At 42.1% G+C, this 23,940-nt stretch overlaps 1 protein-coding gene across 3 annotated transcripts in view; it reads left to right on the plus strand.

Moving 5' to 3' along the window:
* Window positions 1-23,940, plus strand: part of LOC114643031 (uncharacterized) — an 81,898-nt gene that overhangs the window by 23,067 nt on the left and 34,891 nt on the right. Inside the window, exons 7-12 of one of the 3 annotated variants that reach the window (XM_028791746.2) lie at window positions 1,585-1,947; window positions 2,900-3,250; window positions 3,437-3,766; window positions 7,852-8,181; window positions 10,960-11,310; window positions 19,637-22,420. The exons of 1 other annotated variant lie outside the window; for it this stretch is intronic. In XM_028791746.2, coding sequence (XP_028647579.1) covers window positions 1,585-1,947; window positions 2,900-3,250; window positions 3,437-3,766; window positions 7,852-8,181; window positions 10,960-11,310; window positions 19,637-19,662 — 1,751 coding nt within the window. In that variant the 3' untranslated portion in view covers window positions 19,663-22,420. Of the gene's footprint in view, window positions 1-1,584; window positions 1,948-2,899; window positions 3,251-3,436; window positions 3,767-7,851; window positions 8,182-10,959; window positions 11,311-19,636; window positions 22,421-23,940 lie in introns of those variants that run through there. One more of the 3 variants, XM_051934744.1, reaches the window with a different exon arrangement.

Here is a 23,940-nt window from a genome sequence, read left to right on the forward strand (position 1 = left end):
CAGAAGGTGACAGGGAGTGTCAAAAGGCCTGCGCACACGTGAAAATTATTAAGTTGATTTGAGATTTATAAAGAAACTGTGGCATGTGGTGGACATATGGTTTTATAGATATGATTTTTTTTTTGATATGCTGTTTTAAAATGTTAGTATGGAATCTAATCAAGGTTTTGAACATCAGGCCCTTGGTCTTTAGAACAAAAACAAAATTAGGTTCCTTAATATTTCATGAATTTCTTATATAATCAACAAGATGAACAAAGCAGTCAGTACAGAGAAAAAAAGAAGCACAAAACAATGAATAAGAGGTTTGCCTAAAAATTCAGTCAAAGCAAACAAATCCAGTTTATGATTCAAGACTAGAATTCAATTTATTACAGCAAAATCTCCAAAAGGAGGAAATTTAAATTAAACTTACAAAATTGATTCTAGTTGTACAACACTCAATGACGGGCTGAAGAACTGAAACCATTAGCCAGAATATAAAGACTGAGGGCAGGTGTCATCATGATAGCAAGTATCAAAAGGACAATACTGAATTTAAAACAAAATGAAGAAACATTCAAAGTCTCAGGACAACTGAGGTTACCTGTAGCCATGCGCTAACATTTTGGGGCGCTGTGTGAGGCCGGCGGTGACGTGCGTGTTAAGCTGCTATGATGTCTACTCACGGAGACGGCCATCCTGAAGAGAATCTAAGTCGGGGACGATTCTAGGGACATCCCATAATGACTCAGTGTGAGGAGGTTAGGCAGTCCTGGGTCCTGAGCCCACGAAGAAGGCTTTTTCAACACAGTCCCGGAACAGGGACATTTATTTTTAATTTTGATTTTTTTTACATTTTAATTTAATTGGCTCCCTTTGCATGCAAGTACATAAAAATATCCGGCACAATTTTTAAAAATAAACTGAGCTCTTCCACGTCGATTTGAACTTTAGAACCATAGTTAGATGAAGTACAGAATATACAGCGGGTTTCTTGAGTGATTATTGGTATTGACTGCGGTGGGCTGGCGCCCTGCCCGGGGGTTTGTTCCTGCCTTATGCCCTGTGTTGGCTGGGATTGGCTCCAGCAGACCCCATGACCTGTGTTAGGATATAGCGGGTTGGATAATGACTGACTATTAGTGTTGAGCAAAAGTGCAAGTTACAATCCACATACAGTTTAGCAAAACTGACTCAAAAATGTATTATACAGTCGATTTTGCAATTGTGAAACATGAAACTCACCAAAAAGAATTTTTAGGGCTTTATATGTTTTTTTTTTTTTGTTTGTTTTGTAAAACAAGGAATGCTTCTCCCTAAAGTCTTGGTGGTTAGCAAGGAGGACAGAACAGTGTCTCCATAAAACTGACACATTAGTCACGTTAAATTAGTCACTCAAAAATCGGGCACATCTAAAATCCTAGACGAATCAGATTTGTTACGAAGAATAAATTAGGACCCTTACAATACTTTGAGTTTATGCACAGAACTGTCCCAGGAGACACGTACCTACCTCAGTGGTTAGTACCAGCCTGCCTGCCCATCCATCCATCTGTCATGTCTCTCTCATTCCTTAAATGATCTCCCACTTCTGTGTTTCAGGTATTGATGGGCGCCCCCATTTGTCTGATGTTGAAATGGTCAGGTACACAAAGATGGGGGAGCCCTGCACCCTGACCTGCACCATCACCAAGTTCTTCCCGAGTGATATCAAAGTAACCTGGCTGAGAGTTGGAGCAGAGACCAGACATCAGCCTGTTACTGCAGGGTCAACAGAGTGGACAGCCATAGTGACGACACCCAGTCCTGAGATGAAGAACTACACCTATGAGGTGACCTCTGAGGTTCAGTTCACACCTAATATCTGCAATGAAGTGGAGGAGATGACCTACATCTGTAGGGTCGAACACGTGACCCTCATGGGGAAGACCAAAGAGAAGAAGTCTGGCAGATTGGAGTTAACAGGTGAGGTTGAGGTAAATTACTTGATGTCATCGTAGTGTGTCAGTTCACTCCTGACTGGTGCACTGATGAAAGTCTCGCTTACATTAGAGTCCTGGTGTCTTCCACACCTTCTGTTTTGCATAATTTTATTAAACATCTAGCAAATTCCAAGCCCCTTTTTCCACTGATGTCAACAATACGGATGTCACCACATCAGCACACTTCTCCCCTGTACAGATGTTCACAGAGTCACAGTGAGAACATATGAGTGCCATTTGTGCATTAGGAGTCTTAATGTGATCTTTCTGTCTTAAATATAAGTACAAGAATCAAAAAAATGAACAGCATTATGTGACTCATAAGAGTTGAGCTCTGTCACTAACCACCAGTTTGTTTTTGTCACAAGTTGTAGGGGTGGAACTTTTGTGCATGTGCAAGAATTGCCGGCCAATCAGCTCTTAATCAGATTTGCAGCACTGTTAACCACATCCATAAGGATCTGGTCTTCTCGGTTCCTTTTTGTTTTCTTACAAAGGGAAGCATCAAAACAACAATAATGGAGGCTTCTACCTAGTGGTTCTCCATGTTTTTTGTTTCCTTTCTTGAGGTGCACTTATTCTGTTGTTCACCACATGGATTGGCTCCCAAAATATGGCCACCTTATGATACATGAAATCTGAAACTGTACTGAGACATTTTGAGGGAGTTGTGTAATCCATCATCCCTCGCAATTACTAGCTCTGTAACTTCACAATCTCAAGGCATCATGATCCATCATTGAATGCAACCCTATATCCAGCTAGGCATCATGTAGTGTGATGTTGTTCAAAGATGTAGGTGCCTACGCACCTTCTTTATTTTCAGCATGTCTAGTTCGTGTGGCCTTGATTCTCCATTGATTCTGTTCCTAATGGTTATGTTCTTTCTGATTCTTTAATTCTGACACTAAAGGCTTCACTCATGTCTCTTCCAGCTGATAAAACACGTCCCACAATCTCAGACATGCACGTTCAATTCACAAAGTTTGGTGAGCCCTGTACCTTGGCCTGCACTGTATCAGAATTTTATCCCAAGAAGATCAACGTGACCTGGGAAAGGAGAATGAAGAAAGGAATGAAGAGGACTCTTCTGGAAGAGTCAGGTGACTGGAAGCTCAATACAACCAACTATGGTCCCATAACGACAAATAACAGGTACTCGCTTGTGTCTCATGCCACCTTCACTCCTCAGTCCCTGGGTGTCCTGGAGGACATGGAGTTCTTCTGCACAGTGGAGCATGAAAGCCTGAAAGAGAAGATTGAGAAGATCTGCTCTGTTACTTCAGGTAAATGGTGTGATGCGCTCTTATTTGGAATCTCTTTGTATGTTTATCCATTTTTTCTAGATGCACTTTTTATCAGGAATATCCCTTAAACTTCTTATCTGAAATTCAAACACTGATTTATTTATTTGTTTCTTTATTTGTTCCTTTTGAGGTTTTCATACCCATCTCTATGGTTGTGCTTTGCAGGTTTTCAGTGCTGCCCCATCGTCTTAAATATAGAACTAAGTAACATTAATGGATTTGGCCAGGTGTGCACCTTGAGATGCTCTATTGAAAATTTCTTCCCCAAGGAAATCAAAGTGACTTGGCTAAAAGATGCTAAGAAAGACAAAAAAGAAATCAAAACCAAAATGGCCCATCTGGTGAGTGAAGGGAAGACTTACAAGATGGTATCTGAAGCTGAGTTCACACCAAAATCCTTGATGGACTTGGAGGAGGTGGAATATACCTGCCTGGTGGAACACCAGACCCTCAAAGAACCCATTAAGAGGTGCACCGGGAAGCTTGTGATGAAAAGTAAGTCCTCAGTCTGTGACTTTGATCCTGTTGGTTTTCCACTTTTATGAGTTTTGGCCTCTAGTAGAGAGGTGGGTATTGTTAGGTAAAAATTCTTGATCTGAGATTTCTCCTTATCCCCAGTCTTTTTCAGCAATCATATACAAAGGCCTTCAGTACTCCAATAAGAATATAAGCAATGTATTTAACAAAGATGTCTTAGGAGCAAACCATGTAAGATGTTGGTCTTACACTGTAATAATAAATATGCTAGCAATCCTTTGTTCAGATAAAGCTTTTATGAGACAATAGAACAATCTGGACGTGAGCCTGCCATTCAGTCCAACAAAGCTCACCAGTCCTTTCCAAATAATATCATTAAGTCAAGTTCTGAAAGTCCTTAAAGTCTTACTGTCTACCACACTACTTGTTCACTTATTCCAAGTGTCTGTAGTTCTCGATGTAAAGAAAAACTTCCTAATGTGTGTGTGAAATTTCCCCTTCACAAGTTTCCAACTGTGCCTCCGTGTTCTTGATGAACTCATTTTAAAGTCACCTTCTCGATCCACTGGACTCATTCCCTTCATAATTTTAAACACTTCAGTCAGGTCACCTCTTCATCTACTCTCCCTTAAACTGTAAAGGCTCAGCTCTTTTAATCTTCCCTCATAATTCAACCCCTGTAGCCCTGAATCAGCCTAGTCACTCTTCTCTGGACCTTTTCTAGTGCTGCTATGTCCCATTTTGTAGCCTGGAGACCAAAACTGCAGGCCGTACACCAGATGAGGCCTTACCAGTGTGTTATAAAGATGAGCAGAACCTCCTGTGACTTGTACTCAAACATCAAGGCGCTATATAACATGACATTCTGTGAGCCTTCTCATAAGGTGGACTCTCGATTTTCCAACTGCCCATTGTGTATTCAAACCTCACATGTTTACTTCCTATGTGTAATTCTTTACATTTACTGACATTAAATTTCATCGTCCACAAATCTGCCCAAGCCTGTCTGCTGTCCAGGTCCTTCTGTGGTGGTATAACGGATTCCAAATGATCTGCTAATCCAACTATCTTGGTATCATCTGCAAACTTAGCCAGCTTGTTCCTTATATTCCTATCTAAATCATTTATAGATATTAAAAATAGCAGCAGCCCCAGCACTGCCCCCTGCTGGTCACCACTCTTAACAACTTCCAATACCATCACCCTCTGCTTCCTGTGTCTGAGCCAATTCTGTGCCCATCTACAAACATCACCCTGAAAACCCACTTCTTTTCATGTGGCACCTTATTATATGGTTTGTGAAAGTTCAGATAAATCTTATCATCTGCTCCACTCTGGTCATATCCTTTTGTTGTTTTCTCCTAGAATTCCAGCATGTTAGTAAAACACGACCTTCCTCTTCTCAACCCATCCTGACTTTTCAGTATATAGATATGAATATCCATGAGCATCGTTAGCTTATTGCTGATAACATGCAAAGCTTTACGTGAACAAGTAAAGTGGGATGACCTAAACATGTATTACAGAATATAAAGTATTACTGGTGCTGAGAATCAGTGTCAGAAGCTTCCTAATAGAGAAGTGGCTGCATACTTAGATAGATAGATAGATAGATAGATAGATAGATAGATAGATAGATAGATAGATAGATAGATAGATAGATAGATAGATAGATAGATAGATAGATAGATAGATACTTTATTAATCCCAAGGGGAAAATTTTAAGCAGATAGACAATAATCAGTATAAAGCACCTTTTTTGTATTAGTAATCTTACGACCTCCTCTGAATGGTTAAGATCAACACAGTTACATCTCTTAGAACCACATTTGCTTGTTTATGACAGTCAGAGAAGTCCAAAGTGTCTAACAGCTTCATTGAATGCTTGTCTGCTGCTCTAATTCTTGACTATATATATGATTTTTTATTATTGCAGCATTCTTCAGAAAGATTGCAATGGTCTTATAGCAGCCTTGGGGGGATATTGTACTAACTCTGTCAAGGTAATGCTATAAGAACTGCTCATGGCACCAGAGAGTGTTGTGTGTTTACTGGGACATACAAGTACAAGTAAGAATTTCAGAGGACTCGGGTATGATTCTACAGCATCATTACAGCTTACTATTTGAGAGATGCATTTTCAAAGTGAGGGTCTCAGATCCTGTGGAAATCCCACACAACCCAACCTAAGGTTTTATAGAGCGAGTTAAATGAAAGAACTTGTGAGTGGGTGCAGACTGTTAGACTTTACTCAGGCGGTCAGGAGTGGGCAGTGAGAGTGTAAGTGAAACTACTTCTTGAAAAGTACATAAACTATTATCAGTATTCTAATCAATGTTGTTCCAGTGTAGAAACTCATGCATTCTAAAAAGAAGACAAAGATAGCGTGTGTGCATCTATGACAGTGGCATCTTGTTCCCTTAATCTGAATTTTCTTTGTCCTATAAGAATGTCTGACTCAGATAATCGAGAAGTGCTGCTGTCAATAGCAGGCCTGCACTGTCATCGTCAGACCTGTTTAAATATTTAAAGTCACTGACGTTTGAATGGAGCAGGTCCAGTTTGTAGTGTCGGTGAATGGAACATGCTGACAGATGTTTGTTTCTTTGTTTAAAGTCCCCCAGTATTCAGAGTGATATCTAGATAATGATATTAGTAACAGGGTGAAGCATTTCTGCTGCTGACTCAGCCATGATGATGTAACTTTTCTTCCTGGGCAGTAATGAGGATGAATTCAGTTTGTATTTCAATGTCTGGATCATACATTTTAGTTTTAATTGTAATGTGCTCCCTTTTTTGCCATTCACATACATCTCCAGTCCCCCTCCTGCTTGTTCATAATGAAACCCATCCACCATTAAAACAGTGCCTGAATTAAGAGGTGTAAGCCGAAATATCTCAGAATCTGATCTTGATGTGACTCATAATGAGATGTTAAAACAGTTCATTCAATTTATATGCAAGCAATCAAACATTTCTCATTATATGAAGTCAAGCCAGGTATGAATCCTTCCCACTTTACTTTTATCCTTGCTCTGGACCTTCGTCCTTTGCATCTTCAGAGGACCAGCTGCTCCCATTGGGTATAACAGAGCTCCTTAGACGGCAGTGATCGCAGTGCTACTAGGTGAATATGGGAATTTTCCATATATCCCACTTTATGTTGCTCAGGGTCTCTTACATTCTCACATGTTACAGGCTTAGGTAGCCGTCAGATCCTGAATGTTCACCCTGTGACATCTGCCAAGTTCCCAACTTGCCCAAAAGACAGACAGTTGAGACAGGCTGAAGTTTGAGTCTACGGTGACAGCAGCATCTCTACAATTAAATTTAAAAGATCAATTCAAAAATTTATAGTAATAAGCTAGAGGCCAAATCTTAACATTAATAATTGTAAAAAGAGAGAGAGAACACTACAAACTCTGCTTCCATATTAAGTAAACTAAATGCTGGGAAACAAGTAAGGGTGAAAGATCAAAAGGGCTGATCCAAAAAAGCTGACTAGGTAGTCAAGGACAGGAATGGCACTAAACCAGGACAATTAGAACCCGAGTGCATCCACGCTGCCTGCTGCTCCTTTGCCTCGTCTCCTCTTTCCTGCGTCTGAACTGGCTAATCTGCAGGCTCTCACAACACACTAAGGTGCACAATGCTCGAGCACAGCAATAAGACAAGCTCGCCTTTGAATTGTATCTTCTCAACCCTTCAAATAACTGCTGTAGTGTTTCTTACTTTTTTTAGAAAACTTTTATAAGTTTTATGTCATTGCTGTTATAGCTAAAAACTGTGTTCTTCCAGGTACCAAACTCCAATATAATCAGCACTGTCATGAACTGTTGGTTTCATAAATCTTTCTTTCAGGTGGTCATGGTGTGTGGAGTAATCTTCATTACCACCTTTCTTTTGCTCTGCTTTTGCACCTACTTAAAATGCCATTGATCTTCCAACTTTATTGTTTTATTTAATATTTGTGCATATCATTATTCTCTCCAAGTTTTTCTACACCCTGAACTTGGACCTCAGGCTTGGAAGAGGATGCCAAGTACAAGCCTTTCTCCAGCTGGAACTGACCCATCAGTGAACTGCCTCCTTGTGTTTTGCAGGTCTGTTCTGCCCACCTATCGTGTCAGATATTCAGGTGGTTGAGTTTGGGGGCCTTGGCCAGCCCTGCACTCTGAGCTGCTCCATCAAGGACTTCTACCCTAAAGACATTGAGGTGACATGGCTGCAGGCTGGTGGAGATGGATCAAGCGATATCAGACCAATGACGAGTGACCCAGTTATGGAGAAGAAGGGTTATCGTTTAGAGTCTAAGGCTGTGTTCACCCCTAAGACCCTGAGAGATACAGAGGAGACCATTTACATCTGCTCAGTGAAGCATCAAAAACTCCAGGAGCCCATTAGGAAGCAAATAAAGAGGATTCCGATACCAGGTGAGGCCTGCTGCTCTTTGTGTCTTCCCTGTACATTCACAGGACATCAGCCAAGGTTGTTGTCTTCACTCTCAGCGTTTGTCTCATTTTCATTTTTTATATTTCACTCATGACATGACATTGCTAATGACTATTGATGAGCCATCAATTCACAAAAAATTCAATTCACTTTGAAAATTAGGGAGACATTTCTGAAGTAAATGGCGTTTCATGACCAGTGAAGTTTGTGCCATTGACACGGGACGAAATGTGCGTAGTCTGTGTCTGTTACGTTTTAGACAGGGTTTATTCCTGGCGTGTGTTTATTTTATGTTTCATTTTGAATTTTGTGAGTGGTAAACTAAGAGGTGGGGTCACTTTGAGGTCACCACCCCCAAGACCACCCCCTGGCTCTTTAAGGGTTAGAAATGAGGGTCTCTGGTGTAATACACTGAAGTTTATTGGAGTCTGTTGCAAGTAGGGCCTGACCTATGATATCGGGGCCGATATTTGGATGCCTCATAAGAATCGATATCAGCTGAACCTGCACCATTGTTGTGGTCCTGAAATTCTTTTGTTTTCATCTTTTTATATTAGTTTATTTTTCAAGTGTAAAAAGCCTCAACTCCCCTTGTCTGATATGCACGATGACAGTAACAAACTGGGGGATACAAATGTACATGCTGAATAATACCATGTGCTTCATAACAATAAACTTAGCCTGCATTCATCACCCCTAGACTGACAATAAGGAACATTTTGGGGTTATACATGAGGTCGTTTGTTTACTTACTGTTACACTTGAAGTTCCCAATTCCTTTGTTAAAATTCAGCTTTCCATTTTTTTTTTTCTAAATTTCCCCATTGCTTTTTTCCCACCAACATGGCTGCTGCACAGCCTACTCTGAGTGTGCACAAGGTTTTCACTCTGTTACTAAGGCTATGGTTGTATCACAGGTCGGCCTTCTATCCAGTTAAAAATGGCAGATATTTCACTTTGACAAAGTTATCCATTTGTCTCTGGAAGCGATTTCTGAATAAAGCACTTGCACTGTGAGTGTGCAGATAGCCAGTCACTTCTCTTCCAGGGTCTGTTTTCATCTCAAAGTGATGAGCAGCTTGATGTCCAGCTTGATTTTAGAAATGTCCAGTCTGGCACACTTCGACAGAGCAGAGGGTTGGTTTCCTTTCTGAAGTATATACAGTAGACTGACCTTCATATTTTACTGACTGCTTGATAAGACAAATTATTTGTGGCTAAAGGCACCTGCTGGGTTTGTCATCAACTCAACAGCCTGATGTCACAATGCCCTCTTGGCCAAATAATGGTGACAGGCACAAACAGTACTCAGTGCATTTCCCCACAGCACTTGGAGTGTGCATATGGACAGCCTCATCTGCACAAATCAAGAAGAAGGACCTCAAGTACTTCTGGTAGAGCACCACCTCTGTCCCCAATGTCAGTCACCAGTTCTTTGGTTTTGCTGATCTTGAGTTGCAGACAATTCTCAAAGTTCTCCCCGTGGCTCCTCTCGTTTGCTTCATCCCCTTTTATCAACACACCCCTGAAGTGCAGAATCATCTGAGAAGTTCTGCAAGTGACCTGACAGTCCGGACCTGCTGCTCTATTTCTAGTCAGAGGTGCGCAGAGTGAAGAGCAAAGCTGACGGTTCTGTTTCTTCTGGTGCTCCAGTGTTGCTCACACAGTCCTTGAGTTTCACAAACTGGTGGTCTGCCTGACTGATAGTTAGTTGGAGTATTTCTGCTTCATTTCTCTAATTATATTTTTTGTTTTCAACGATGTAATTTTATTTTTGTTGGACCATTTTGTGTTGCTGTGGCTAACATGCAGGTGTCTGTCACTATAGACACGCTCCCAGAGGTTGTGCCACACGATGTCATTGGCATCAGTGGGGTTTGCAGGTGAAGTCTTATATAACCTTGTAGACTCAATCTACAGCAGCGTTTCTCAACCTTTAAGATTTGCGACCCGAGTTTTCATAACAGCTTTAATTGTTTTTTGAAAGGAGCCCACTAATACCAGTTTGTTCTTTTTTAATTAATGATATATCATAGATGAATATTTTATTATACCTACTTAACTTTTATCAACATTTATCTATCTCTATATTTATGTTTCTAGTATCAGAATGTAGTTTAAGTTCATTTGTTTTGGTTTCAATAGATGGATTTTTCATATTTTTGATTCTTGTTTTCTTTTTTTCACATCTTCGCGTCCCCCTTTTTGTTACGTTGTGCCCCCCTAGCAGGGCCCACCCCACAGATTGAGAACCACTGATCTAAAGACATTTCACGAGTGCTTTAACTAAAGGCGTTCCATTTCTTTGTAATTTTTGGGGTTGTTTTTTAAGACTTTGACTTTGCTTTATGTATTGAGTTCAGATTTACAGCCACTGCCATTCTGGTTTTAACCTCTAGTTTGTTTCGACTTCACTTCTGTCCTCTGATCCTTCTCTTTGGCTCCAGTCACTTGCCAGTTTTCTGTTTCTGGCTGTGTACCTGGTCCGTCTCCTTCTGTCTTGTTTGTGGAGTTCATTTTTTTTTATTCCTATTTGATCCTAAATGTCAAGCTAATGCTCCGCAGTTTATTGGTTCTCTGTGAAGTCTACTGGCTTTAGTAGGCAGAGATAATAACTGAGCTAAGAGCTCTGGTCTCTTTAGACAACACCTTGGCAGTCAAATAATTTTATTTAAGTTGGCCTCTTTGCTGTAGGGTGAGGTGTCCTTGTGGTGATCTCTGACCCTGAAATCTCATTTTCTTCTCCTCTTTTTTTTCAGGTCACGAGAGCAGTCCCACCGTCTCAGAAATCCAGGTCCACTTCACAGACCTCAACCAGCCCTGCTTCCTGAGCTGCTTCATTTCAGGGTTCTACCCATGGGAACTTAACGTCAACTGGCAGTGGAGAACCAAGAAGAACCCGAAACTGACACCCGCTGGAGAGGGCAAATGGAAACCAGAACTGAAAGAGTATCGGCCTCTGATCATGAGCAACAAGTTTGAGCTGCTGTCTCAGGCAATCTTCACACCCTTGTCTGAGGCCGATCTGGAAAACCAGGAGTTTGTCTGCTTTGTGAAGCAGCAAGAGAAGGGAGCAAAGCCCATCATGAAATACTGCTCGGTGCCTCTGAGTAAGTCATTGTACAATTTGCTTTGCTGGGTTTGTCACCTGGCCTCATAGCCAGGCATGGCACATCTCCTCCTCCTCCTCCTCATCCTCCTCCTCTTTCTCTTGATGCACTCATGGATTCTTCAGACTTACGCAATTTTATTGTGATTTTATTCTCTCACATCCCAAAGACAAGCTTGTTAACTGGTGGCACTAAATTAGCATTGTGTGTATAAGTGTGATTGTGCCCTGTGATGGGAGGGCGTCTAATGCCAGTCCTGTACCTACTGCTGTCATGTTAGGCTGCAGTCACTCAAGACCCTGTATTTGAATAAGGGAGGTTCAAAAATGGATGGCTGGCAGGTTTGTTAAGTAGCATTAGAAACTAAAGCCTTGTCTTTATCTCCTTGTGGAGTGTGGAGAAAAGAAGACACCTAATTGGCCAGTAGAGATGGTGGGGTCCTCTTTTACCTCAACCGCCTAAGGCGTAATTCAAACATTAGCTGCTGAAGTCACCATCTACAAACCTGTGACATTTGAGTCACAAAGAGACGCTCAGAAGCAGTTCATTAAGACCTTCTCAGTTACAAGCACAGGCAGAGCCTCTCAGGGGCTGATAGCCATGCGCTTTCAGGTGATGTCCAGTCAGCCCCCAGAGGTCTACAGATAACTGCAGCAACTCCAAATGAAGATGTGTAACTGAGAATGGGGCCACCCTAGCACATTGTCTGCTGGTGATGGAGATGTTTCCATTCTTTTAGACCACATACTGCCATGTCACAAGGAATAACAGCAAATCCAAGACTTTTAGTCTCTGAAGCTGTTGACATCAGCCCATCCCTGCCCACCAGCTAAAAGCATCTTCTTGACATTTCCATGCGCTCCATGAAAGCAGACAGTTTAATAAAAATTTGTCCTTCATTTTCATCAGTGGCAGAACGCTTTATTAGTTTTGTGACACGGTGCCTGGCTGCTAAAAGGACACAAGGTATCATGAGATACCTTCAAAACAGAGAGAAATAAAGAGACAGAGACACACTGACAGCAGAAGGGGCCACTAGGGGGTGCTGTGACCTGCATGTGCGCTGCATGTCCTGAACTAGCAGTCGACAGGGTGACAAGCATCAGAGAAACATAAAATGGGGCAGCAGAACCTCAAAATACAGCAAAAGGGAGGCAGGCCTCAGAAAAGCCAGAGCTGCCTGCTCCACAGGTCTGCATTCACTGAGTAAACGTAACCTCACAGACAGCCTAACCCCAAACTCAACAGACAAGCTTGTGGCCTGCACAGGCCCAAAAATGGGGCAAAGGCTTTTAAAGTTCCAAATGTCAAAAAATGCCCACAACTGGAGGAGAGAAGAATAGTTTCAAACCTTGTGTCCAAAGGACAGACAAAGACAAGGTTCCTATACATCCATCCATCCATCCATTATCCAACCCGCTATACCCTAACTACAGGGTCAGGGGGGTCTGCTGGAGCCAATCCCAGCCAACACAGGGCACAAGGCAGGAAACAAACCCCGGGCAGGGCGCCAACCCACTGCAGGGTTCCTATAGATTTGAATTTTCATTGTTAAGTCATCAAGTTAACGAGTACATTTAGTGAGCATCAGGAGAAAGATGTGAGACAGAAAAAGGGTAAAAGTTTGGGAGATCAAAACACACGATCATCAGGCCAAGATGTGGACAAAAACACCAACACCACAAAAACATCAAGCAAGAGCAGTTTAGAGCAAAGGACATTCAAACTGATGATTAGCTGACCGTGGGTCACAACCGGCACCAGTGGCCGTTACACAGAGCGCTAGCGTTACCCCAGAAATGACCCAGGATGGGGCTGACAGGTCTCAGGGCTGAGTCTCACATGTCTGGAGGAAAGCGAGGTGGGCACTCAGCTGATGGGAGGAAGAGATGCCAGGGTGGAGAAGGAGGGAGGCGAGAGGTGTGGTGTGCGATTGTGGTGTGAAGGTTGATGAACAGGGGTTCAACGGGCAGGCCCACAGAGGATTTGGGATTTTTGTTTTCTGCAGGTGTTTTGTGCTGCGCTCATCTCTGCTTTTAGTTTCATTGTTTGATTACGGTGCTGTTTTTTTTATTTACCTATTTCATCTTGAATTTTATGTTGGCTGTGGGGGGCATCCATGCAGGCACCCTTATCACAAGTTGCTTCTAGCTTGCTGCATGCTTGAGAAATTGCAACAATCTTGATGAAAATAGATAGATAGATAGATAGATAGATAGATAGATAGATAGATAGATAGATAGATAGATAGATAGATAGATAGATAGATAGATAGATAGATAGATAGATAGATAGATAGATAGATAGATAGATAGATAGATAGATAGATAGATAGATAGATAGATAGATAGATAGATAGATACTTTATTAATCCCAGGGGGAAATTCACATATTCCAGCAGCAAAAATATTAAATTAAAGAGTAATAAAAAATGCAGATAAAAAAACAGACAATAACTTGAATAATGTTCAACGTTTACCCCCCTCTGGTGGAATTGAAGAGTCGCATAGTTTGGGGGAGGAATGATCTTCTCAGTCTGTCAGTGGAGCAGGACAGTGACAGCAGTCTGTCACTGAAACTGCTCCTCTGTCTGGAGATGACACTGTTTAATGGATGTAGTGGATTCTCCATAATTGATAGGAGCCTGCTGAGTGCCCGTTGCTCTGCTACGGATGTCAGACCGTCCAGCTCTATGCCAACAATAGAGCCTGCCTTCCTCACCAGTTTGTCCAGGCGTGAGGCATCCTTCTTCTTAATGCTGCCTCCCCAGCACACCACCGCGTAGAAGAGGGCACTCGCCACAACCATCTGATAGAACATCTGCAGCATCTTACTGCAGATGTTGAAGGATGCCAGTCTTCTAAGGAAGTACAGGCGGCTCTGTCCTTTCTTGCACAGCGCATCAGTATTGGCAGTCCAGTCTAATTTATCGTCCAGCTGCACTCCCAGATATTTATAGGTCTGCGCCCTCTGCACACAGTCACCTTTGATGATCACTGGGTCCATGAGGGGCCTGGGTCTCCTAAAATCCACCACCAGTTCCTTGGTTTTGCTGGTGTTCAGGTGTAGGTGGTTTGAGTCGCACCATTTAACAAAGTCCTTGATGAGGTTTCTATACTCCTCCTCCTGCCCATTCCTGATGCAGCCCACGATAGCAGTGTCGTCAGTGAACTTTTGCACGTGGCAGGACTCTGAGTTATATTGGAAGTCCGATGTATATAGGCTGAACAGGACCGGAGAAAGTACAGTCCCCTGCGGCGCTCCTGTGTTGCTGACCACAATGTCAGATCTGCAATTCCCGAGACGCACATACTGAGGTCTGTTTGTAAGATACAAATACAATAAATACAACATTCTGCCTAACAAAACTCTTCAATCCTATGGTTCTTATTTTTCTAAAGTCGAGATTTGAAAGTCCCTAAAAGTTTACTGTCCACCACAGTACTTGACAAATGCATTCAATTTGCCTTTAATTTTCTATGCAAAAAGAAAAATTCAGAACAGGTGATGCCCTGTGCTTATCTGATGCCAATGCGCCCCCTTGTGGCCACAGCTGTGTATTGCAAGTGTTGCTGCATGCTGTGTGCAGGGTAGTGATGGGCCGCACGATACTCAGGTTTCGACACTGTGTCGAGCTTTCGAAGCACTGCAGATCGAAGTGCCGCCTCGAGGCTTGCTTCAAATGCGCCCGTCACGTGATTTTGAGTCACGCTAGCGTAATGACGTCATTGATATCTGCGCAGTCAGCAGTCGATTTGGTAATTCACTAGTCTGTTAAAGCGCTTTGGCTCAAAGTGTAAAAGCAGTTGTTCCTGCTACAGCGATAAGGTGCGCTAACCTGAGTTTAAATCCTAATTGGGGCTCGCATATGTTGAAATAAGGATTTTGTATAAAACTGTTAAGTAGTACTTGTCTGAAAGTTAACAAATATATTTTGGAGACATTATGAACGATTTACATGGCACCTTTTTCCTTGGTGTGGAGTCGTGTCCACCTAGAATCTGTAACAAATTAATGAGCATATTTTGCGTAAGGTAGCACGTATTATAACAATCCAGAATCTACTCTACGCCATGTCGATCATCTCAGAGAGGCTAAGAAACGCTTCACTAAAGCCGACGTGGTCATTACACCAGTATATGCGCAAGACACTCTCATTAAACGTTTTTACTATTCAGTGATTCCCAGATCTGTAGCTGATTTGTATTACTGATTTCCAAAAAGCAATGTGAGTAAAAGCATGTGCTGCATAACTAATCACAACTGTCTTTAAAACAGAATCAGCGCCATCCACAGTGTCTTCTGCAATTTTAGGAAAGCCTCGTGATTTCTGTGTTAATGAGACAAAAAAGTTGTAAAGAAACTGCGAATTCATCCAGAGGTGAACATAAAGATCACTCAAGTACTGACAAGAAGGAGCAGCTGGATAAGCACATCTGGAGCCAAACTTTCAAAAAAGCACCTGACTTTGTCAGCAACAACCTTTCCTTCTGAATTCATCTTATCAAAGACTGCATGGAGGGAGAGGTTTGGGGGGGTGGGGGGGGGGGGGGGGGGGGGGGGGGGGGGGGGGGGGGGGGGGGGGGGTAAATAAGTAATCTTCCAAACTGCAGCACAACAGAGTAAATCAATGATGTAAATAGAACTGCAGACAGAGTAAACTTTTGTCGTTTCTGTATTCTTAAACCATCTTCCAGTCCCACAATCCCCCGCAGTCACTGTCACATTTAACGTTCCCTGCTCCTCACCTGTCGTGTCACCCAAAGCATCAACACTCAGTTTCCTTCAAGGCTTTACTGTCCTTCCTTTCATACACTGCAAAAAATGAAATCTTAACAAGCCAGACAATCTTGAAAAGAGATAATAGATCTTGTTTTTCATATTTTAAGAATAACTGACTTGAGTAGATTTGTATGTGTAAGATATATAATCTCATTTTTAGAAAATTTAACAAGTTAACAAGTTAAACTTTCTCACTATATTGGCAGATAATTTTGCTTCATTCTAGTACCTTTTTCTTGTTTTTCCCTTCGCCTAATGTGTGGCTTGACAAGGGAATTTCCCAACTCTTCAAGAAACAGTCTCCGCTTGTTTTTTTTGGTTGAGTTCCACCCTTGGTGGATGTGGCTCCACAACACAAATGCATTATATGCAGACACATCAAGGATGTTGTAAAACACAACCATTGGCCATCTTCTGGTCATTCGCTGGCATGTGTATGTGGCTGTCAGCTTGTCCAGGTTGTCCACTCCTCCTTTGTTTTTGTTGTAGTCGTGGATAATTGTCGGCTTTTTGTCACTTCCTGATGATACAGCTGTGTCTTTGTGAAGAGTAGACATGAGTATCACATTCCGGTTTCTTTTTGGACAATATGAGACAACAGTGGTGGTGTCTGTAAAAGCAAACTTTGAGGAAAGTGGAGCCCTGCCCTTCACCTGCAAGATTTCAGCAGGCAACTCAGGTTTATTTTTCTTCACTGTTCCCACCATGGTAAGTTTCCTCTTGAGAAGTTCTTGTCCGAGGTCATAGCTGGTAAAAAAAATTGTAGTTTAACTATAATAGCTGAAGTATGTAATGTAAATACGAATTACAAAATATAACTAGAGAGTTAAGTGTCAGATAGACTCTCAAAATATAGAGGTCAATGCCTTTGAGTGTGCTGAGGCTTCACAAAGATTCAGTGACCATGTCTGCTCGAGACTTCGAAGCCCTATCATGATCCAATCTCTGTACTACGCATGTCTAAGGCTTCAGAGCTCCGTCATAATGCAATCTTAGTACGCATGTCTGCTCAGTGCTTCTAACCAGCTTGATGATTCCAGTGTGCATGTCTGCTTGGTGCTGACGAGCTCCAGTTTGAAGTACATACGGCATCAACAGAGTTCAAAAACTCGACAGAATTCCCATTGAAATGAATGTTTGTGGATGATCCATACATGTTACATGATTGTGCCCGATAATACTTTGTGGCAAAAAATAAAATTATAAATTATACATCATACAAATGCCGACTTGTAAAATGCATAGTGCTGCAAAGAAGAGCTTTAGTAACACAGGTGACGACACATCTCTCACTATAATACTCTTATAAATATCCATTCTTCGTCTCATGCAATGTTTTCATGCATCACTGAGCGTATGTCATATAGTATACATCTATATAGAATTGTTTTTGTCTTCATTACATACATAAATAAACACACATTATATACATCCTCCCTGCTGAAAACAGTAGTGGTGCAGCGGTAGCGTTGCCGCTCCATAATAAGGCTTGTGTGGGTTCACGTCCACCAGTTGTGAATTGTGACCCAGAAGAGTCTGTTTTTCTTTTTCTTTTTTTTCCATTTAACAGCAAATTCCACCGTGGACTGAGAGCGAGCAAGGCGAGAACACTAGTAAAGATCTATCAAATGGAAATGGGCATCTTGTTTTATGTCTATAACAAAAAAAAAATATTTGAGTGTCGATTTCAACTGTTATTGTAGTTGTTGATGGCGGGTTTAGCAGTTTAAATTTTTATATATTAAATTAATAAGGTGGAATGTGTTCTTACTTTGAGTGTTGGGGGGGGGGGGGGGGGGCTACACGATAAATGTGTTAGTAACTGGGATTGCGCCTCTATAACTGGAAGATTGCTTAGGAATGATACAGACTGGACAGCTCTCATATGTGTTAGGAAATGTTTTCTTATTGCACTGTGCTGTGACTAACACAACGTTTTACTGATCGCCTGTCCGGACCTTGAAGATGTGTTCACGAGGGAGGGATGCTGTTGTTAAAAGCAAATGCTTTTCCGACAGCAGGTCCAGATGTGTTTATCCCGCTGTTTTTTGTTGTTGCCTCAGCGCTCAAGATGATCTTTAATGCCGACCTTGATCCGTGCACTGCTCACCTCGGAGTGTCCCGTGTGTGTCTGCGGTGTGTCGGTGACTGATCTGCGCCGTGTCTCTCAGCCTCTCTGATGAGCTCTGGATTGACACCTTTGAATGTTTGGTACAGCAGAGCAAATTCAACCTGATCTACCACAGTGGGTTTGTTATCACCTTATTCAATGGAGGCGTTCATGGACGTCAAATGGCGATGAATAGAAGATGAATTAATGTAAATACGTGAGCTGCCGTCCGCAATTAGTCATCGCATTTTGATGGCGATTCTAAGTGGGGATGATTCACGAACAGATCTCTTATGCGATCCTTCCACAGTATCTCTCAAAATTATTTAGTTCAAATTGGTTATAAAGATTTCACTCGAGATTATTTTTTTAATTATGATGAGTCTTTAGTTCGGATCGAGCTCGGGTTAGCACTACGCTCAGAATTTGAAAAGCAATCTCCTTAGTTAATTGAGCCACTGACGGCGTCTTTTCTCGTAGCGAACTCGTTACTTTTGAGCTCCAAAAAATATTGTAAAGTATTAATAAATGAAATAGTTTAATACTTGATCGAATAATAACATCTGTGATTTAAGAATTCCACTTTTTCTTTCTCAAATGTACTTACCTATATCATGGCAAAGTACAGGGATAAACCTTTATTTTCTGTCTACTCCGTTTGAATTAAGTCAGACCAAAGAAAACATTTAAGGCTATTAAATGTGATCTCAAGAAAAGATCAGGGTTAATTATAATACTAATAACAGGAGCGATTATAATGATACAGTGCAAAAGTAAATACTAATCGAAAGAGCCGGGAATCCATGAGGTGAGGCGTCTTATTTTGTTTAACTCTTGCTATCGTATAGTGCATTCTGCCTGTCGGCGTTAGTTATATTTATATTTTTTAGACATCAGACACTAGAAGCCTTCTCTTCGTTGTCAGTCTGTAGCTGCGAAAAAATAAGAGCAATAAGATTTGTAACAGACGTCATTGAAGTGGATCATAACTTTGTGTAACATTAATGAAAATTGCCAGGAGGTGTCACTAGAGAGGTGAGTGTCAAATGCTTCGAAGCTTCGATTCGATTTCCGACACAATTGCTTCAAACGTGTTGATCTTCGTGAGGCGTCACTGCGCCCATCACTACTGCAGGGGCTCCAGAGCTCCAAGACGGCTTTGCTCATTTCAGTTCTTCTCTGTTAGACAGTGTAATATCCCTCTACTCCAGCCATTCTCCTGCAGGCTAATGGAAGCTCATGGCAGCTTGGTCATGTGAGGTGGTCTGCTATAGTTGACTTGTGGCTCAACTCATTGAGATATATGGACCTCTGAACCATCTTTTCCATTTGATTAATTCATTTCCAGAAAGCTCAGCACGGGACAGCTAGCTTTGCAACCAGGGTCTTCTCTCCTTGTCCTCAGTTAACCACATTTATGTCCATTTTCTGCAGGAACTCAACCAGCTAATGGACCATGAAGATGGGCTTCTGGCTCACCTTTCAGAACTGAGATCCTTCACCAGGTGAAAATGAAGCTAAAGGGTGAGCTGTGGTCGGCTGTGTCTCATGTGGTGAGTCACTGGTCATATGTGACAAAGAAGAGCAACCTAAGAGATGGGAAGAACTCAGGACCTGTATTGGCTAGGCATATCATCTGGTAATTAATTACCTTGGAGGCTTTAAAGTAGTCCTCCCCGCTCTGCTTCAGTTTGCACATCATTGCCACCTCACTGAATTTAAATTTCTAGTGACCATAATGATCACCAATACATGATCATGACATACATGATTACTACAGCTGGACTGGAGACTCGTTTTTAGGTTTCAGACACGGGGTGTCCCATTTGACTGTCTACTGAATGTTTTCAGGATTTCATCCTTGGGTTTCCTGTTGATGGGTCAGACATCATGAGCCAACACCCTGACTGATCTGCTAAACAATAGAGATTTTTATTATGTGAGTAGGAAACGGACCTCCATCTTGATTCATTTCTGTTACGGAACAAATGGCAGCTCTGCATATTTTGTACATTTCTCCACATTTGCCCTCTGTGTCCACTGCAAGTGATCAGCTTGGCTTTGTGTTATAACGGCTCTGTGGAGAGGTCTTTTTACAGTATCTTTTACCCCAGATATCCAGGCCTCTTCTCCATCCTTGTAGTGCTCACTGGTGGGCCTTTTCAGTGTGTGAATCCATCTGTTCTAACCAGGACATATTTATGCAGAGACTCGTCATGTTCTAAGTGCTGCCTCGTTTCAAATTCACCTCGCATGCTTTGGTCGTGTGTTGACTGAACAGAGAAGCGCATTTGAAAATGAATGCAGGAGATCCTTCCTTCCAGACCTCTGAAGTGGTGAGCATGACATGTCCATCAGACCAAAGCTATCAGATGTGACTGTGAAAAGCTGTGCACCTGACACAAAGACGCTGGCGTGGCTGACATAACGTTTAACTGGAATCCTGATTCTCTGTTAACTGACATGCTAAGCTGCTGTCACTGCTCTCTGCTCCAATAAGATTCATCTGTAATGCTTCTCCTCTCCTAGGCACCATATGGTCGGGGTCTGCGTTCACATTGGTATAGTAAGTGCCTTGAGCATTGGTAAGGCGCTATATAAAGAAATGTATTATTATTATTATTGTGCAGAACTTTAAAAATGTGTTTATCTTTCCTTCAAGCTTTTAAAAGTGATGTTGGTGGTTTCGGATCATGGAGATTTAAATCTCATTTGTATCCATCCATCCATCCATTTTCCAACCCGCTGAATCCGAACACAGGGTCACGGGGGTCTGCTGGAGCCAATCCCAGCCAACACAGGGCACAAGGCAGGGAACCAATCCCGGGCAGGGTGCCAACCCATCGCAGTCTCATTTGTATCTCCTTTCTAAATTCTGCGTTTAGGAAAGTCGTTTTTATTTTGATTATATTTTGGTGTTTTCCACTTTAACATTTTGTTTTCCCTCAGGTGCTGCCATTTTGTGGTGCTGTTGTCAAGACATAATGATTGGTTTCTAGGGACACGGTGTCAGACATTTTGTGCCAGTATAAAGGCTGGCACCACAAACAGAGCAGCATCTGTGGTATAGAAAGGGTTAAGAACTGGTGGGGGGGTGGGGGCTCCATTTCAGTTGGTTGCAGAAGATGTTTTTTTCGGGGGGCTGAGTGTTGATTGGTCAGTGAAGAGAGTTTTCTATGGTCATGATTACAGAGGGAAGGAGGAATTGGGGTTGATTTGGTGGCTGATGATGATTCCAAGGTGGGGGCCCCTCATTTGTGTGTACTGTGGCCCCGACTCTCCACCAATGGCGCCACCTCTGAATGACAGCCAAGATTGTGGATAAACTCTGAAACTCGTGATGAAAGGTTCTTCTCTTTGAATCTTAACCTCATCTCCTGCTTAGTGTGTTTGACCTTCACTAGCTTCTCACACCACTTTATCCCCCTGCTCCATTCTAAATTTCCAGTGCCCCTTGTGCCTCCTATTTTCTACCAGCTGTGGCTGAACATCTGCAAGGCCATGTGGGACCCGACTGAAGGTTTTGTGGTGTGGCACTAAATTTAGTTGTGAATGAGCTGTGAGTGGCCATGGTTGGACTTTATTCATGTGTGGGTTTCAACTAAAGTTGGGTTGGGAGGTGGAAGTTTAAAAAAGGAGACACCTCAGAAGACTTGTGTCCTGTTGTTCACATGTGGTATTGTCCTGCAGTGAGGAGCAGCCGCTTTCATCAGTCCGTCCACAGCAAGCAAATCCTTCTGTTACTTCCAGTGTTCCCATCTGGACAGAGGCCTGCTCTGTGTGTCTTTCACCTCAGCCAGTTTATGAAATGGACACACCAATAGGATATAACTATTCAGTTTTCTTTTGGAATTATCGATTACACCATTTACCTTTCAGGGATCTTTCATGCCTTCACAACCTCATTGCTGCACAATTACAAGAATACGGCGTCTCTGTTACAAACGTTTATTGGGTCAGTGCAGTGAAAATCTTAGATAACAAATTTACCTCAAAACGTCTACCTTGATTACCACGAGTTTATGATGTGTTACATATACACTGTGACCTCAATGGGGATTGTCTTGTATGTACAGTAAATACAAATGTGTTATGTCTGTTTTTGTACAATTATTTCTTATCACTAAACCTTTTCATGTAAACTCTACTGGTGTGTCAGAGGGTGTTTGAGTGGATGGAATTTAAAAGGTTGAATTGGGGATTTCTGTAGGCTTTCTGGCCTTGACTCAAATTAAATAAATTGCAATTGTCCAGGAGTGGCTATGTGACCAATTCATGTTCCTCCGGGAGACGAAAATGGGAATTCAGTCAGGAGTGGGAGGAAACAGAATAGCGCTGTGCCAGGGGCCGCCAGGAGAGCTAGAAATCCAGCTTGGAGTGTTGTGCGCAGTCCTGGTCACTACGCTACAAGAAAGACAAAGCAGCACTTGAAGCTGTGCAGAGGAGACTAACCAAGTGCATCATGGGACTGAAGGACATATCTTGCTGTCACAGACTCAGAGAGTGAAATCTGTTAGTCTCAAGCAAGGGGGGACAGCATGGGGACCTCATCTGGATATTTAAAATCCTCAAAGGTATTGAAAAGAAAAAGTGATCCAGCAATGTTCATGGCTTAACATTAGAATTCCTGAAGCCTACGAAAAAACTCGTAATCCCAGCCCACCTTAAATCCCTTTGCACCTCTCCGTCAGCGTCTTTTGTCTTGTAAATGTGTCAATCAAGACAAGCAGCAAGCAGCCTGCTATCCCAACACACCCTCCGCCACAGAAAGGGCAAAAAGCTCTCGCAGCTCAAGTCTTGTTCATCGTGGTGTGAAGTACCGGGAGCTGTGGAGGGTGAATAATATCTCGTTATTTGGACACATGCATTTCACGTGTGTTCCATGTCTACAAAGATCTATGGAAGTGTAGCATGACAGAAATGTTGAACACATACCTAAAAGACAAACGTTTTTCATGTTTTAGTACAAACAACAACATTTTGGCATGAAGTGTATAATGTGTGAAGACTGAAGTCCAAATATCAAATAAGCACTTTAAGGTACAAATATAACAGAACAAGTGCGCTTTTATTCACGACTATAACCGGAGAATAAGAAATCGGGTTAGGGTACAACACCGACACAACTGCTTTGGTAGAACAGTGGTAAGAACTGCTGACTCCTATTCAAAGGGTCGCCGGTTTGAGCCTCTCCGTCTCTCAAAATACATGTTTTGAGTAGTGAGCTGCTCTTATTGTTATTAATAAAAACTTACATTTGATTTGAGTCCCTAACAGCCGCTGTAAATGTATGGTACTTGTAAAGGTTAGTGTTTTTTTTATTCAGTTTTATTCTTTCAGTCGCACTCACGCTCACCCCGATCTGACACTGCTGTTTTCAAATGAAGACGAGCTATAACAGAGGTGATGAGGATGAGGGTTCTACATTGGAGAAAGAGAACAGAAGCCCCCACCACAAGAAACATCCACTCGCATATAAGAACAACGCAGCTGCACCAGTCGTAAGGGTGAAAGATGGCACCGTTTGGATGCACCAAGAGGTCCGGCGTCATCCTGCCAGTCAGTCTGCCCCACACGTGTCCTCCAGCGAAACAACACGACTGTCAGAGCTCGCCAACGTATCGTGCAAAGTCCTGTTTGTGATTATGTTTTGTGATGGTCTTTAAATAAAAACATTTATATGTTACTTATATAAAAGTCAGATTGAATGTTACTTACCTTGATTTATTTACTTCTCT

The sequence above is a fragment of the Erpetoichthys calabaricus genome, chromosome 12 (genome assembly GCF_900747795.2).
Source record: "Erpetoichthys calabaricus chromosome 12, fErpCal1.3, whole genome shotgun sequence".
Lineage (NCBI taxonomy): Eukaryota > Metazoa > Chordata > Cladistia > Polypteriformes > Polypteridae > Erpetoichthys > Erpetoichthys calabaricus.